This window comes from Erithacus rubecula, assembly GCF_903797595.1.
Source record: "Erithacus rubecula genome assembly, chromosome: 1".
Taxonomy (NCBI): domain Eukaryota; kingdom Metazoa; phylum Chordata; class Aves; order Passeriformes; family Muscicapidae; genus Erithacus; species Erithacus rubecula.
In genome coordinates, this window is record NC_136658.1 from 76,993,203 (window position 1) to 77,010,128 (window position 16,926).

The window sequence follows — 16,926 nt, forward strand, 5'->3', positions numbered from 1 at the left end:
ATGAGAAGCGCCCTCCAAAACCCAAAAATACTTGTCAGGCTATATGATAGAAAGAACTGTTTTGCAACAGCTACAGCCAGAACATGTTCCAGAATTAAATTCTGCAAAGCTATTGAGTATAACTGATACCACTCAGTGTGTCAGCCTTTAGTCTTTCAATGTTGGAGCAAATCACCACAATTCCATTTGTATCACTGCATTACCTGATCCAAGAGGAAAAAATACAGCCACACTGCCAGCTTATAAAATAACACACTTTTCTTTCAGTGCAGGTTTCAGTGCAACCTTTTCTCCATGGAGTCTGCTTTTGCTCCCCTATCACCTTCACCTGTGTTTCTTTCCTCCTTTCCCTCTTGCATTTCTTCTTACCACAAAGCTAAAGAAACTACCAAAATTTTAGAATTCACTTGTTTCTGATGCATTTTACTAGCCATGTAACACAGTCCAAATGCAACAGATCATTCTGCCTCAGGGTAACAAGTAGCCCAAATCTGTTGTCATGATACATACCTTCCCTTGCCTCTGCCCTTTTCCCCCCTTAAAATTCCACCACCTTCTGTGGCAATAGCTCAGCTTGGCTTGTTCATTGTGAGCAATTTCTGTCTGCCAAGATGAGGAAACTATGGATATCTTGCACAATATGAAAATAAAAAGCTTTAACTAGACACCCGATAATTATTTCCATCTTGGAATTATTTCCAGCTCATAACAGAAAATCCTTAAATTAAATAGATTTATTAAAGGACAAGTTTCTGTTTATGGAAGGCATACTATGGTTTTGTGATCCTGGCTAAGATTATTTCCTCAAAGGGGAGTATGCAGTCCAAAAATTCTGACTCAGGATTTGAACAACTGTAATCCCAGATCAATCAGCAACAGCAGGAACCACACAAAGAATGCCCCTATTATCACATCAGAAGTGCTGTCTTTGGAGAGAAAAGATTTTGTAGAATTCTGATAGGATTGAATACAATGCTATACTGACTTCACTAAGAGCTGACAAAAGCCATTAGAAATCATAAAGCAGTTCTTAAGGCTATGCTATGCTGAGTGATTTAATAACATTACCTACTCGAACTGTGCCCAAGCACTTTTACTTTCCATCAGGCAACAAAATGAACTGTGATCACAACTCTGCCTTCCACAAGCCATATCACAACCATCAGAGTAGGCAGTGACCACAGATTCAAAACTGCTCCCCTCTTCCATCATCTTCTAGCTGATAAACTAAAGTAGATGGTCATAATGACAAATTCACTTAAGCAGTACACCCACCTTTCTGTTTTTTTAAGCTTTATTTATAAAATGCCTTCCAAAATATCAGTACCCATATGTACATACTAGATTAAATCTCAAAAAAGCTTCTCAGAAGAAAAATCCTCAAAACACCCCCTTAATTGGGCAATAGAATTCTACTCTAAACTGAAGACAGGTCTTTCCTATTCAGTCACACTGACAAGGTACTGAAGATGGTATGGCTTATACCTGCACACTGATCCAGGTGTTCATACTTAAGAACAATAAAAATGTCATCACGAAGACCACTGCACAAATTCAGGCTTCACTCAGATCTCAGAAGCCACAGGGCCTGAAAACATCTGGGAAACCTTTTGGGTAATTCTGCTGAAAATATGGAAGAGCTGATACATTCTACACTTGGCAGCAAAACTCAATTAACTAAGAGCAGCACAATTATCTGATAGCAGGTATTTGTAAACAAGTATCTATCCTGACAGAAGCAATGCAATGCAAGGAATCAAGATCATACAAGATCTTCCATATTCCTGAACTTTATTCAGAAAATGCAAAAATTTTCAGATGTTTAGATAACTAGCAATGCTGTGCAGAGGAAACTTAGAGAAGGAAACCAGAAGATTTTAACATAGCTATTTCCATAAGGAAGTCACTTAGCAGAAACAATTTCAAACACTTGTACTCATCTTCATGCTGTTTTGTTTTGGTTTTTTTGTAGCCAAGAAGGATTCAGATGTTTTCAAGAAAAATCATGAATTGGTGGACAGGGACATTTTGTCAATATATCCAGAATTGTAAATGGGAAAATGGAATGAACCATAGTCTGTGATGGGAAAACAGGGCTAATTAGGACCTTTGATACCTAAGCCTTGATAAGTAGTCTTTTCTTCTTCCTTCTACAAATACTACTTACCATGAAAGCCAGGTTTAAAAACAAGAAACTAACAGAATACAACTTTAACCAACATTCTTTGATATGCTGAAAAATCTTACATATGTAAACTCACTTTTTTTGTTCCTCCTGTTACTTATTTGAGCAAGACCACATTTAGATTATATTTGCTTGAAATCAAGAGGTCATTGGGCAAAAATCAAAATATACAAGCATGAGCTTGGAAATAGACATTTTAAAAACTGATTAACGACTACAAGAAAAGGAGTTAGATGAAAAGCATTTTGTAACTCAAATGAATGTGGTAAGTTGCTGTCATCCCTACTAGTAAATACTTTAAGTGCAACTTCTCTTGCACAAAAGCTACTTTTTTAATCAAAGCACTACTCCAGGACAGTTTGAAAATTTTTAAAAGCAGTCAATTTAACAGAAGGACAAAACAACCCCAGAAAACTTGAAGATGACTCTTTACAGTCATACAGGAAATACACAGGAACACATCAAAACATACCTTTACATTTTCATGTATTGACTGAAGTTGTGCAGCTAAAGCTACAAATGTTTGATAGATTTTCTGCATAGCCATAGACAAATCTGTAAGATGCATATAAAATATTGGTAAGTAACAATGTCTTTATCAGAAGAAAAGATTTAGTGCTTATACCAAAGTGAGCAGCTCACCTAAAACCCATACAGACACAAAACACAAAAATAACTGCATGACATACAAGATTTGACCCAGCAATTGGGTGCCACAAATCATTCAAGGACTATTTTTTGACAAGGCTTCAAATTTTATTTTGAAAGGTACTGTTTTCTCAGAATTATTTTATAAACATGGTAGAGCTTCTGATGATTCTATTACTTAGCAAAGCAAAAAAAAAAAGTTTTAAAGTAATTTTACCTAATTACATAGGAACATTTTTTACCTCACTGGCTTCTACCTATATAAAGTTAAATCAGATTTGCCTGTGTCTGTATGCATTTTCCACTTTCTCTGACTTAAAACATAGTTTTCAGTTGATTTTGTCAGAGATAGCAGTAGAATGGAAGCTTTATTTATGTTTTAAAGACATAAATAATAAGCATCACAGGATCTTTTAATCTGGCTCTACCCACAAGTATATCATAATCAGAGAAACACAACAGGGAGCTTCTTGCCTTATATTTAGGATATCCTATTTCCCACACAGATATAAAAGTATTTTTAGAGCACTGACCCAATACAAAAGCAAAACCTTAGTACCAAAGAGAGAATCTCAAAGGTTTTAGCAGAATGAGGCATCTGCTGACAAAAAACCTGCAGTACTCATAGAAGTACTGAAACAATGTTCCAAAGTGGAGAACAGAAAAGTGCTGAAATGGTTCTTTAATCGTGAAAAGATCAGCTTCTGTATTTCCTCTGTGCAATGCACACAGCCTGAATGCACATATATATAGATATAAATGCACTGAAATGCATATAGTAGCTAACAAGTTCTTGGAGATGCACAGGTCTAGCAATGATTCTCAAATTGAAAATGTTTGCCCCTCCATAGGGGAGTTTGATTCTACAGCTTTTCTGTTTTTCAAGGGAAAATCTCATGCCAGCCCAGAGGGTTGTGGAGGAAATAGTATCTAGGAAGACCGGTTGCAATTTTAGTTTCCAATTAGTCTGGAGGGAATTTATTGATACTGACTACTAGGTATTTCAAAATCTTCAGGACATTCAGAGTCATGAAACCTGGTAAAGGAAGTTTTTTCTGTATAGTAAAGGCTACATATGTAATTGCAATAGTGTTGACTAGATCACCAGTTACTGCTGAAGTATGCTTATACTGGCACAACAGATTGAACCATGACTAGCTAGGAACCTTTTGATTATAGCAGAAACTGCTGAAAATCAAAGGAAAATCTGTGAAGGCATCCTTCTCATATTATTGATGGACAAGAAGGTCACACAAAGTTAGAGGACCCTCAGGATTCAGCAGATCCTTCACTATGGAAGCTAGGTCTGGACAGTCCTCTTGCTTTTTGACACATAAGGTCCAGAAGTGTGTGTACATCCCAGAATTGCAAGATGCTCAAGTATCATTTATCACAAAAAGACAAGCACTTAAAATCACTGCTCGTTGCAGGACCCGTACCTGAAATGGTCTAAAAGATAAAACTGTCTATGATCAGGAATGGTAACCAACCAGAAGACTGCTGTCCAGAGGTGAGCATTCTTTGACAAGAGAGATTTTCTCAAGATTGAATGACATGGCAGCAAACACAACAAAATTTTCTGAGTTGGTCAGACCTGAAGGCAATACCAACAGGCTCCAAACTAAGGGGAAGTCCTCATTTTGATCTTGTGCTGAGAGAGCATGCACCCGTATTTGTCTGGCCAGAAGGCTCAGTGCAAGACAGAAGGTGCCAGACATCAGCTAGATGCTGACAGGAGGGAGATGAAGACGTAAAAACATACAATGCTTAAAAAATCATGACTCAGGAAATGGATCCATGTTAAATAGCTCAAGTACCCTTATAAATGGAACCTTTAATTCCAAATCTTCCCATTGAACAACTACAGAATTTATCTGAACACTAATTTGTTCAATACATTAAATGAGAAAACCCAACAATAATAAAAGAGGAGAAAGATTAATTACTAAGTTTTTGTTATAAGTTTGTTAAATTCTTCTACAAAATATTAGAACAGAAACACTGACCTTGCGGAGTTATGTGTGAATTATTTGCTTGAGTAGCAAGATGATTTTCTAGTTCTTCAATTTGTTGCCTGTACTGCTGCAGCTGTACTTCAAACTGTTCAACCAAGATTCTGAAGTAGCTAAATGAGTAATACAATGACATTGTATGATTAAATATTACTAATTTGTCTGAATTTTTTTACCTGATCTCTATTAGCTGCCAATTTTCATTCAATTAATTGCATAATTAGGTTGCATAATATTCTTGATGTCACTCTACAACTGGAACAGGAGTGAACATTATTTTTCATGTTGAAGACACAAAGAGTGAAGAAATAAAACACGGATTCTATGAAGCTCTCCATATAAATGTTACAAGAAGCAGGGAACAAAATTGTATCATGAAGTTCATAGAATCTTTAAATAGTTAGGTTGGACTAGATGACCTTGAAAGGTCCCTTCCAAATCCCCTGCAAAAAGCAGGGACATTCTGACCTTGAATGTTTACAGGGATGGGGCATCCAACATGTCACTGGGCAACTTCCTCCACTTTCACCACGCTCACAGAAAGAGTTTCTTGACTATATCTAGTTTGAATCTGCCCTCCTTAGTTTAAAAATCATTGCCCCCATCCTAATAGGCCCTACTACAAAAACTCTGTCCTTTCCTTTTGTACAAACCCCTGTTAAGTACTGAAAGGCTGCAATAAGGTCTCCTCAATTTTCCTCTTCTCCAAGTTACATTATTGACTATTTTTTATGAATAACAGGAACTTACTCTGCTGGGGCTGTATTTTCATGCTGAAGACCAGGAGGAGTTTTCTGTGTTCGCAATGCTATTTCTGCATTCTTTAGCTCCTAGATAAACAGTGAAAATAAATAAAATCCTGTACAAAGTGTTCAAAAATAAAAATGCTAGGACTCTATTCTTCACTCATATAAAGTATTTTCTTCAAGCTTTTAACACTGTGATAGAATTTGATCAGAATTTCTCCAAAGAACTATCAGAAAGTTGGAGAATTGCAAGTACCAACAGAAGCTGGGGGACAGAATAAACGACAGCACATACTGAAAACACATTAAGTGCTCAGAAGTCGAGAATATACTGCACTAAACTGTCAGACACAATTTTTCTACTGTACTTCAGAAATATTGTAATTATTGAGAGGTAGACGGAAAAAAGCAACAGTCAAGTACAAAGAAGCAATATACCTAAAAGTGAAAAAATAGGAAAAAAAAATTATTTTGACTTTTACAAATATAAACTACTTGAGAAAAATACCTCTCTATGAAAATCATGTTATACATGATAATTACAGCATACACTTCTGCCTTATACTTGCTAATAACTTTACCATTAAGAATTTCTCAGTGTCTGGTTCTGTGACTATACTCAAATACATCATGTACAGAAATATGAGAATATCATTAACAAGCTTTTGTTTTCACAGAAGGTGCAACTATAGAGAAAAAGAAATACAAGCATCAATTTTTTTACTTGAGAATAAATTATCATTTATTTATATAATAAGCAGCCTTGATATGCTAGATGAAATAAAAGGTGGTACAGAACTTGAAAAAGCATCTGCCTCAAAACTTGAGCCCAAACTGTCTGCACAGTTCAGACACAGACTGGTAGAGATGTGACTCAAGTTTCCTAAATAAACACTAGTGCTAATCAAGAAAGCTTGGTCCCTGAAACATTATGGGGTAATTTGGTAATTTTTTCCTCCAAAGCCATCAGAAGAGCACATCCTTGTATTTTTGCTGCTCCAGAGTCCATCATGTTATTCAAATGTGTCTTCACTAGCAGCTGAATATTTTACTGAAGCTGAACTAAAGTGGACACATATTCCCTTCTATTTTGTCTTTGCTACTTAGGAATGCTTTCCTGAAAAGAAGTAATTTTACTGCTGTTGTGCTTATCTGAAAATACTTACATCACAGTTTTCAGTTTCTCCCAGTAACTTCAAAGAGATCAGAAGTGATTCAACTTTTCATTCTGTTAACCATTACCTGGTACATGTGTTAATTTGACCAATAAAGAAGGCTAGGTATCCTATATGAAATAATAAACATACAAATTCTACATAACAAAGGTTATATTCAACTATACCTGTGCAGTTTCAACTTTCAGCTTGTCAATGTTAAGAATGTTTCTCTGTAATCCACTGGCAACTACAGAGAGAAGCTGTTTCAAAGCTTTAATGTCTTCTTGTACTTTAAGCATTGCTTTAGAGGACATTCTACTAATTTCTTCCTGAACTTGTTTTTGTTCTTTTACAAATTTCCTGGGGAAGGCAAAAAAAATAGGGGTGGGGAGGAAAGAAACATAATATAATGAACCTGAAGTATCCAAGAGTTCACCTCTTGGTCACATTATTAAAATAGCTATTAAATTTATTTTTCCAAAACCAAGTACCGAACAGTAAAATGACTGTATGGCATAGTACTATCTTAACTCCTAAATGTTAATACTGTAAATAACCAAGCCAAAACAAAAATTCCCCCAATCTCCTCAACTTTAAATAGCAAGTGTTAAAAAATATTACAATCCCTGACAAACTAGGATATATAGAATGTTTTATCTATACAGTCATATATAAGCATCTATGTAAAAGCAATTACTACTTTAAACTCACAAGTAAAATGCATGCAGCTCAGCCTACAAACCATTTTCTTCCTGCCCGAGGGAAGACTTTTATAATTCTCTATTCCATAGAAGATCCACAATGCACATGCAATATGGACATAAGGTTCAACACTTACTATGCATGTACAACAGGCTTAATACTTGAAGACAGAGATGGCTAAGCATAATGTTGGGCAGACCCATTTGCATAAATGCATATGAAAGTGAGACTGAAAATAAACCATGCTAAGACCTCAGCTACTAGAACTATCCATCCAATCTGTTCCCAAAGCTGGCCTGCTGAGAGCTAATAACATCCTTCATGCAGCCTGCAGGAATATGTTCTTGTCATAGAGCATCAACAGTATACAATACTTTAGTTAAACAATTATCATAAATAAAAAGCACTACTCACTGTAGATTTTCTACATCTTGACATATTACTGGAGGTAGATTTTCATCCTTCAATGCTTTGCTATCTCTGTGAGAGACAATGAATATTTAGGTGGTCCTTCAATACTGGCAAACATTTTTGCATGACTAGTAAATATCACTAAAACATTCAAGTGAGTGATTACACAGTTTTGCACCCATTGCATGAATGTTGCAACTAGGAGGGATTTGGATTAATGGACACAGATCCCATGCCAGGGCTCAAGCCTGTGGTGTAAGTACTATACAAGTTTGCAGAAACCACTTTTCAGACCAGATGACCAATCTATAGCAGATGCCAGATAAGCTGTAGGTATTGCATGTGAAGGAAGAATTGCAGTGCTTAAAGTCATGACTAAACATTACTAAATTATCTATATCGCAAATGTTGGTTATGCAGATCTTTTTTCAATATCAAATCACCAGAAAAGCTAAAATACTTGTTTAACTGTTTTCTATTAAAACATGAAATGCAAAGAGAATCTGACACTTACTCTGGTCTTGTTCCTGTTTTGTCACCTAGAAAATAAAAACTGTAGGTCATAAATAAAGCTTTGAAGAACAAACAAAACAATCTTAATGAAATTTTAAGGAAGAACTAATGACTACAATCTGCTTGATTTCTCATGGTAATTGGAACAGACCAGGCTAGCCACAACAGAAAGTGGGTTTTAATTTACAACCCCTTCAGAGATAACTATCTTTTCAGGAACAATGGTTCAACAGTTGAGGTGCTAGCTTCTTGGAACAACAACCTCTTGTGCCACTATACAAGTCACTACAAATGCATGAACACCTGCAGTTGCATAAGAGATCTGCTTCTGTTTATGCAACCTCAACTCAGTTCGACCTGTACCCACAGAACATTCGAGTGTTTAAATTCAGCAATGGCAGTCTCCTCTCAGATACAAAAGCAATGAACATTTGCCCACTGAGCTTTCTCAAAGAATTCTGCTATTGCATTAGCTCCAGAAATCAGTGAGATTTTACAGAACTGAAAATGTTACTGCTTACCTGCTGCCTACACACTCTAAACTGCTCATCTGCGGATGAAGATGCCAAATGCTCAGAGTGACAGAATACAGCTGAAAACAGCATCATGCATAACACAGGGCACACCTACTTCTAGTATGGCTGTGGCAGTAATTGCATTCCATCCACAGCAGTCTGCTAGGAAGAGCACTCAGCCCAAGAAAAAGACTTTATCTTCTTCAGCTGAAATCCAATTCACATCCTGTCAGTGCCACAAAGGCAGAAAGCAGCTACACAGCTAATGCTAGTACCACAGACATCTGAAGCTGCACAAGTCAGTGCTCCTGCCAGCAGGAGCTATTACTTTGAGAAGCAACATCTATTTAAACTACTCGCAGACTGTGTCACCCGGTACTTCACAGACTGCCGTTCCCTATGCCTTCCCTACTAACAGGGAAAAAAAATCTACACAAAATTAGAGAAAAAAACAGAATTAGGGGCAAACACCAGAATTTAAGACTTCTTTGTCTTCTGATAATCCAAAAAGTAGGCAGAAAGCTACGCACACTTTGCTTTTGTGCTCCAGACAGTATTTTTTTTTTTAAGTTGTTGCTGTACTTCACAATACTTACAAGACACAAATTTTACATCAGTTCTAGGGAAGTGAGTGCTTCAGATTTTACATTGTTTTAACATTTTCTTAGCAATACAAGAAGAAAACATGTATTAGAACAGGTTTTTATCCTCTGCAGCCATATTTTAAAGAAATACTAGACGGCTAGAAGCAAAAATTTTTATAACCAGTTCCAGAAGAACAAACACAGGCTGGTCCCTATCTGTCCTGGGATTACTAGGGCACTTTACTTTCATAGCCCTATCACCTCCTCCTTTTTCTTCATGAGGAAAAGGAAAATAAAACCACCAAAATCATGGAACCACCACTCTCAAACCTTAATGCAATTCCTCATTTACTAGTAAAAAAACTGAACTGCCAAAACTAAGTAGCACGACACAGGTAGGGATATTTATCAGGACTGATAAGCCAGCACTAGCCAATAAGGGAAACACTTCTGAATTAAAACCTCAAAAAACGGACTCCTTTGACATTTCCCAATGCTTAGCTAAGGGATCTCTGCTCATCCTGACAGCAATAGTCCAACTCACCCAGCTCCACTATACAAGATACAGGGAAATTCAGATTATTCATTTAAGTTTCCACCCTAAGAGTGAACAAAATACTACTACCAAAGCTGATTTTGACTCTGTGGTTCTCTGGTCCTTATTTTATGATACTTGTATGTCATGGAAGTGTTGTGATATCCTAGTATTATAGTAATGGAAATCCTCCAAGTGTCAGAGCCTTTTCATTACCCCAAGTTTCTATAATAAATTCCAGGAAAAAAAAAAAAAAAAGAACATCATGCAGAGCACTCCCCTTTTGACAGTCAATATGTCCTCTCTTTCACAAGTAAGAACTTTCTCTCCACATATTATGCTACTTTCTAAAGCTGGTTTCATACAGCTTTATGTATTTTCTTCTCTTTAGCTACCGGGCATACCAAATTCAAAATTTCGGTCCTGAATGAAATCAAGTGATTAAATTAACAAATTCCCCAGTAAAAGTAAGGCAAATTAACATGCATCCCTATGTTATGGTTCAATATTCCCCTAAGTACTTTAAAGCTACAACAGAAGTAAAGTTTTTGTAATTGGTTTTAACAACCTGACAGAACATATCATATAGAACTACACAGCACCAGAAACAGTTTTGAAGAGTAACATCTAAAATTAGGACACTTCAGTTGTGCAGGCATTCACATGAAAAAAAAAAGTTTAACATCTGTTACAGCTGGATAACAGCAGTTTCAAACCAGTGCTCTTCATACTTGCAACACACACTACCTACACATAGCTCTGCTCCCCCCTCTAGTGACAATCAGAGAATAGAACAGACACCTGCAACGGCATCTCAGCAAGCAGCCCTGAGTCTTTACTCCCAAAAACCTCAAGGACTTAGTCCCTGATTCTCAAGCTTGTACTTATTTTTTAATTAATTAATTAGTATTACATTCCATTTGCAAACACAATCTTGTTCTTCTGTATAAGCACAATATCTAAGAATGAAATCAACTGAAATGCCTTTGAAAGAGGTAGGAAGTTAAAGTTGCCAACTTCAATTTCACACTCCTAACACAATAAAATAGTCTTCGCTGCAGTGTTCTGATAATTCTCTCAATTTAAAATAAACAACTTACTCTTTTTGTCTGAAGAACTACTAAAATCAATGCCACCAAGACCTTCACTGGCAGTAGTTGAAGGAGCTGCAGTTGTCCCCAGAGACAAACCCAAAGCATTCTGCCCAAGTCCTACAAGAAATCCAAATAGCATTTCTGCATTTTGCAGTGTTATCAAGACTACAACACAGCACAAATTCTTCCTCTAGAGCTGAAAAAGGAAGCTGTGAAATGACAACAATAGCAGTGAAATATTTTATTGAGACCAAAACTCACCAAAAATAGGCTTTCCATTTTTCCACATGTATCACTGCCCTCTCTCCATATATGATCAACTTCCTTGAGCCAATTATGGGAATGAAAGACTTCGCTGCATTTTTGTTTTTTAAAAAGTGTTAAATAAAAATGAATTTAAGAATAAGAAAGGAGCCAATTATTTCAGCTTCATTTTTACTGTCCACGGATAGCAACATTGTTCTTAATTGTAACACTGTTAAAAACTCCACTTCCACACACTCCATATAAACGAAACCTTATATTATACAATCACACATTAAATGCAATTGTTTTGAGACAAGAGGAAAAAACTGAAGTAATTTTCACCTGTTGCTGCTGTGCTTGTATTCTGGAAGAGTGAACCTCCTAAGCCTGCTAAGGCTCCTCCTAAGGAAAGGCCTGTAGAAGCAGTTGTAGTCGGAGCAGTTGTGCCACCCAAATTTAATGTAAAGCCAGTAGTTCCTGCAGAGAAAGGAAATCAGCTTCATGCAGACACTGCCCTCAAATACATCCATAGACAATCTGAAATGAAGATGCTGTTCACATCTTTCAGTTATCTTAATTGGACAATAAGTGCTTTTATTTCCTGCAGTTTTCACACAATGCCATAGCCTTTTGAATTACATGTTATTTTTCTTTACAACCTCATAACTCTAATTAGTCCATATTCACCTGCAACTATACAAAAAATTTGACAGTCGCTCAGAACACTAGAGACTATAGAACCTAGCACATTTTATTCTACAGCATAACTGAACTAGTAAGTGATACTGATTTTTATATTAAACATGCTGAAATGTCAACATTTTATGTTTAACATTAAAATATTTACACAAGACACATGATACAATAACATTTCCATTGTGGTTTGAGCTGCCTTCTGGAATTAAGCATCCCAATTTTCAGTAATAAAGGGAAGTATTGAGTAGAGAAAGACCACAGGCATAAAGCAAGAGTAAACAGAGGGCACAGGGAGCTGAGCTCAAATGCAGACTTCGAAAGTTAAGAAAAATAAGTGTCACAATTACCATCATGCATGGTGCAGTTCAGCTGAGTTAAATACGACGGCAGGTATATGACAATATGAGAAGTAATTTAAAACGTTTAAAAACAGATGTTTTAAAATATTATTTCCATTGCTAGCTAACAATTTCATGCCATCAGCAATAGGTAGACGTGGTCCAAACTTTGCAGCTGCACAAGTAGGAAGCTTTCAATCTTCAGTGAGGTTAATAATAAGAAAAATAGTTTTATGTAACGAATCAGCTCTTGCTACACTTCTAATGACTTGGATTATATGTTGTCTATATGACTAGGTTCTCAGGCCATAATTCTAGTGTGTTAGGGTACCCAAATTTAGAACTTGAGAAGTCCAAGGAACCCTTTATTCATGTTCCACAAGATTACATAAATAATAGAAAAAACAGATGTAGAACTGTTATACATCAAGTTTTATTGTTAACAAGCAAACAAAAAATAGCCCCAAACTCCTAAACATTTCCTACCTGCTGCGGGAGTTGATGTAAGAGCAGATGATAATGACAGGCCACCCGCTGAGGTAGAAGTAACAGGTAAAGCAAATGGAGTGGCTGAACCTGCAGGTTTGTTGAAACCTAAACTAAAGCCTGTGGTAGCTGCTGATGTGGTGGCAGGTGTGCCTAGAAGAAATGCAAAACCAATTATCTCTTGGAGCATTCTGTTTGAGAATGAAAGTTAAATTTAGCACCTCTTCTGCATCTCATTTAACCATCATGGGTGACACAATGCAAAAGATAACTTGCATCAAGTAAAATATTCCCACAGATCTTCCAAATGAATTTCAGTGGTTTACATCAATTGTACAGGCATTTTTGCTCCAGAATTCCTAGAGATCCAGTGGACTTTGATTCTGAACTGACAATTATATCCACTAGCAAACTTAAAACTGTACTTAAAAAACCCAACAACTTCCACCAAAAGCATCTAGTAGATGTCACAAACATTGGTAAATTGACCGATAAACAATGCTGCTCAAAATACAAATTCTCAATTAGATGCGCACACCAAAATGAATGCACATATCCTTTCAATTTGCAAGCAAGAAAAGTACATTGAGATGTTACTCCCTCAAAGTTTGCTTTTGGACATTTTTTAAGTGAAACAAATAATTTCTACTTCCTGCTGTTTTCATGATAAGAACACATTTCACATTCTAGAATCCCCATTCCAAAGTAAAGGAGCGTGCACATACATACACAAAGCATAACAGCAAATACATACTTTGTATTTTCAGTAACTGCTGTTTTGGAAGACATCATTTCATCCAGCTAATGAAAAGAATTAATGTACACCTGCATAGTATTGACTTCCATATATGGTTATGGTTAACTGCTGCTCCTCCCTTCTGCCCCTTTGATTTGCTTCTTTATTCAACACTATTTTTCCTCTTTATTCATAGTATGGCTTCCTAAGTTATTTGACTGCAGTGTACTTTGTAGCACCTCTACCCCTAACATTTGTGATACTCAAACTCAGTTACTCCTCAGACTTCAGCTACTGTTTAAAAAGAAAAAAAAAATCTAAACCAAGCCAACAAGAACCCACAGACTTCTGTATTTCTAAGGGCAACTGCAAAACAGTCACCACAGATTGATCAGAGAAAGAAAAAATATTCTCTAAGTCTGTTTCCAGTTCAACCCCCTTTATTCTTCTAAAAGAGATAATTACCCACCAGACATGTTCACTAGACCAAGAAATTCTGTATGAATGATTCTTTGATAACATATCACCCTTCCCTCTGCTGAAGGACAAAATTCTTCAGGGGAGCATAAATACAAAGTCCAACTTTTGACTGTCACTGTTGTACAAGAATCAAATAATCCTTTAACAAGTAACAGTGTCTAGAACTTCAGGGCTCCATTCTGATTTACAGCCTTAACATTTGGGCTGCAAAGCAAACAGCAATTAGTAATGGGGGAAAAGCTCACATCTGATCACTAGCTCTCTGTACATTACAAGAAAGAGCTATCTCTTGAGGTTTTTTGTTTGTGCAACATTAAAATCCAAATTAGGTCCTTACCTAATGTCAGTCCTGTAGCAATAGTTGTTGCTGTTCCTGCTTTAAGAATGAGAACAAATAAACAGGGTAAAAGGTAATAGAAGTAATAACAGTAATAGAAGGTCACAGAGATGCAGTGACAGTAAAAAACATGAAACAAAATCCTGAAATAATGCCACATTATGAGAACTTTTATACAACTTTTTTCCCCTCTGGTGTATTGAAAAATAAAACATTAACACAGAAAACAGCATTAGTGAACACCAGCAGCAGAAATTAAAGCACAACTGACTTCAAAAAATGTAACATGTCTTCATAAGAAGCTAACAGTGAAGTTGATGTTAACACAGCACTATATTATCTGAAATTTCAAATGAAGTAAGGTAAAAAGATGAAAACTAGTAATTCTATCACAATTTTTTTTCAGCCACACGGTAGTACATAACATCAGCATGCAAACCAACAGACTTTGCATGCATGCAAAACAACAGTATAATGAAGATTACAGAATCTAAAGTCCTTGTAAAATCCTCTGTCTTCATTTAGGGTTTCTGCCTCACTGGTAATTTTTAAAGAGACTATTCTGGACTTGTTAGGCAATTTAATATTTTAAAAAACATCTGATTAGATTATCAAAAGAATCACTGAAATAAAATTACCCCAATGTAGCCCACAGGAGTAATACAAGCTTACAGTCTATTGCTGATTTTATTTCTAGTAGCTTGGTCCTTAGAACTTCCCCCATCTACTCATACAAGCATAAAAGAAAAAAAACACTATTGTATCTAGCAATATTGCAGCAAAGTAGAAATTATTTTTCTGTCTGCTTGATGGCTGAAAAAACTCACTGTGAGAAAAGTTTAACTCTTTTGTACTGCATTACTCCTATAAGAAACTGTGTGTTCATAGGCTGAATTAGAGACCTAAGAAACTACCCAATTCCTTCAGGCATATTGCATTAAATATGCCCAATCAACAAACTGAGAAATGTTCACTATTGCAGAATTACAGGTATTGCATTAAAAATGTGAACAACCTCACAAAGTTATAAAATACTTCTAACATCTAAATTTACCTCAATCTTAAGTCAACTTTGAGCATCCCAGATGAAGAGTTTTGATTTCTAAATTACACCAGAATTCAAACTAACGAACAATTTACACAGCCCAGGAAGTTTTCAAGTAATGACAGTTGTGTGTCTGCTGCACTGGTACCACTTAATTCTCTATTAATGATCTGTCAAACTACTCAATGAAGCAGTTTTACAAAACAGTGTAAGTAATATTCTGAGCTACAGAACAACTGTAGAAGAGCAAACATCTTAGCATGACCTAGTTTTTTGAGTACATATAATTTATATCTTCACTTCTGAATCCAAAACCTGCAGTACAAGAATTATTTTCTACCTGTACTGGTGCTTCCTAATGTAAATCCAGTGGTTGATTTTGATCCAAAAAGTCCACTCCCAAAGCCCAATGAAGGGGCCGATGTAGTTGCTGTAGCAGTGGAAGAGCCCAGAGTTCCAAAATTAAGTCCTCCTGTTGAGCTATTACAAAATAAAACTATTAGCAGTAATTATATTTCAAAATGAAAATGCCCCCTCCCCATATTTCAAATTCTTCCCAATGCCATCATTCACTTCCCCACAAACATCATTCATCACAAATAACCCAGCTGGGCAACAGGCAACACAGAGCCCAAGCTCACTGCCACTGAACAGAAGGAGTGAACCCATTTCCCCCTTTGCTCCCACAGCTCTGTAACTCCCATTGCTTCCCTGACACTAACTCCAGCATTTGTTCAGCTGCTGCTGAGCTGACAGATCTTACTACACCACTTGGAAATTTAAATTTTCCTCTGTTAGATCATCTCATTCATTTTCCCTAATTGCTCTCCCTAGGCTACTGAAATGAGAGAACCAACATTAGAGAAGCACAAAGGTGATAACAAATCTGTATGAAGATCTTTTCATAGCAAGTTACAAGTCCAGTCAGTTATCTCTGACCAGAAACTTCAACCAGTGCTGCTTTCTTTCATTCTTAAAAGCAGAGACAGAACCATTCACATCAACAGCACAGCTTCACCCTATCTTACTATCAAAACACACTGAAGCATGAATTAATTTTTCTAACCAAAATGCTATCCTTTTGCACAGGTTCCAACCACACGCCTATGGTATTTCTTCAGACTGTCTACCTGTCAGAAAGTTAGAGAAAAACACCTTCCAGATCTTCTTTTATAGAAGAAGGGGAAGAGAAAGAACAGAGGATCAGATAGGTCATCACTAGGAAAATGAAGGCTTTAACATTTCTTTTGTGTAACTGCACATTTTAGAGGTTTCAGGCCAAATAGAGAACAAGCTTTACAATTAGCACAGAACACAGGTGAATACAATAATCATGATTATCTCCAGCCAATGAAATTACAGATACTAGCACCCAGATGAGTCCATGGTTTTAAAAATTTGGTTCTTAATCAACAAAAGACCAGATGAATAATTTATCAGATGAATAATTTGTAGTTACT

The 16,926-nt window shown here is 36.3% G+C and overlaps 1 protein-coding gene across 5 annotated transcripts in view; it reads right to left on the reverse strand.

Moving 5' to 3' along the window:
• NUP58 (nucleoporin 58) overlaps positions 1 to 16,926 on the reverse strand; it is a 39,729-nt gene that overhangs the window by 19,791 nt on the left and 3,012 nt on the right. For 3 of the 5 annotated variants that reach the window (XM_079309300.1, XM_079309301.1, XM_079309298.1), the window contains exons 2-12: positions 15,807 to 15,946; positions 14,422 to 14,460; positions 12,869 to 13,021; positions 11,691 to 11,825; positions 11,109 to 11,219; positions 8,376 to 8,400; positions 7,865 to 7,930; positions 6,934 to 7,108; positions 5,596 to 5,675; positions 4,840 to 4,958; positions 2,658 to 2,740 (exon numbers count right to left, since the gene is read on the reverse strand). In XM_079309300.1, coding sequence (XP_079165426.1) covers positions 2,658 to 2,740; positions 4,840 to 4,958; positions 5,596 to 5,675; positions 6,934 to 7,108; positions 7,865 to 7,930; positions 8,376 to 8,400; positions 11,109 to 11,219; positions 11,691 to 11,825; positions 12,869 to 13,021; positions 14,422 to 14,460; positions 15,807 to 15,946 — 1,126 coding nt within the window. The remainder of the gene's footprint in view (positions 1 to 2,657; positions 2,741 to 4,839; positions 4,959 to 5,595; positions 5,676 to 6,933; positions 7,109 to 7,864; positions 7,931 to 8,375; positions 8,401 to 11,108; positions 11,220 to 11,690; positions 11,826 to 12,868; positions 13,022 to 14,421; positions 14,461 to 15,806; positions 15,947 to 16,926) is intronic. The other 2 variants (XM_079309302.1, XM_079309299.1) reach the window with 1 other exon arrangement.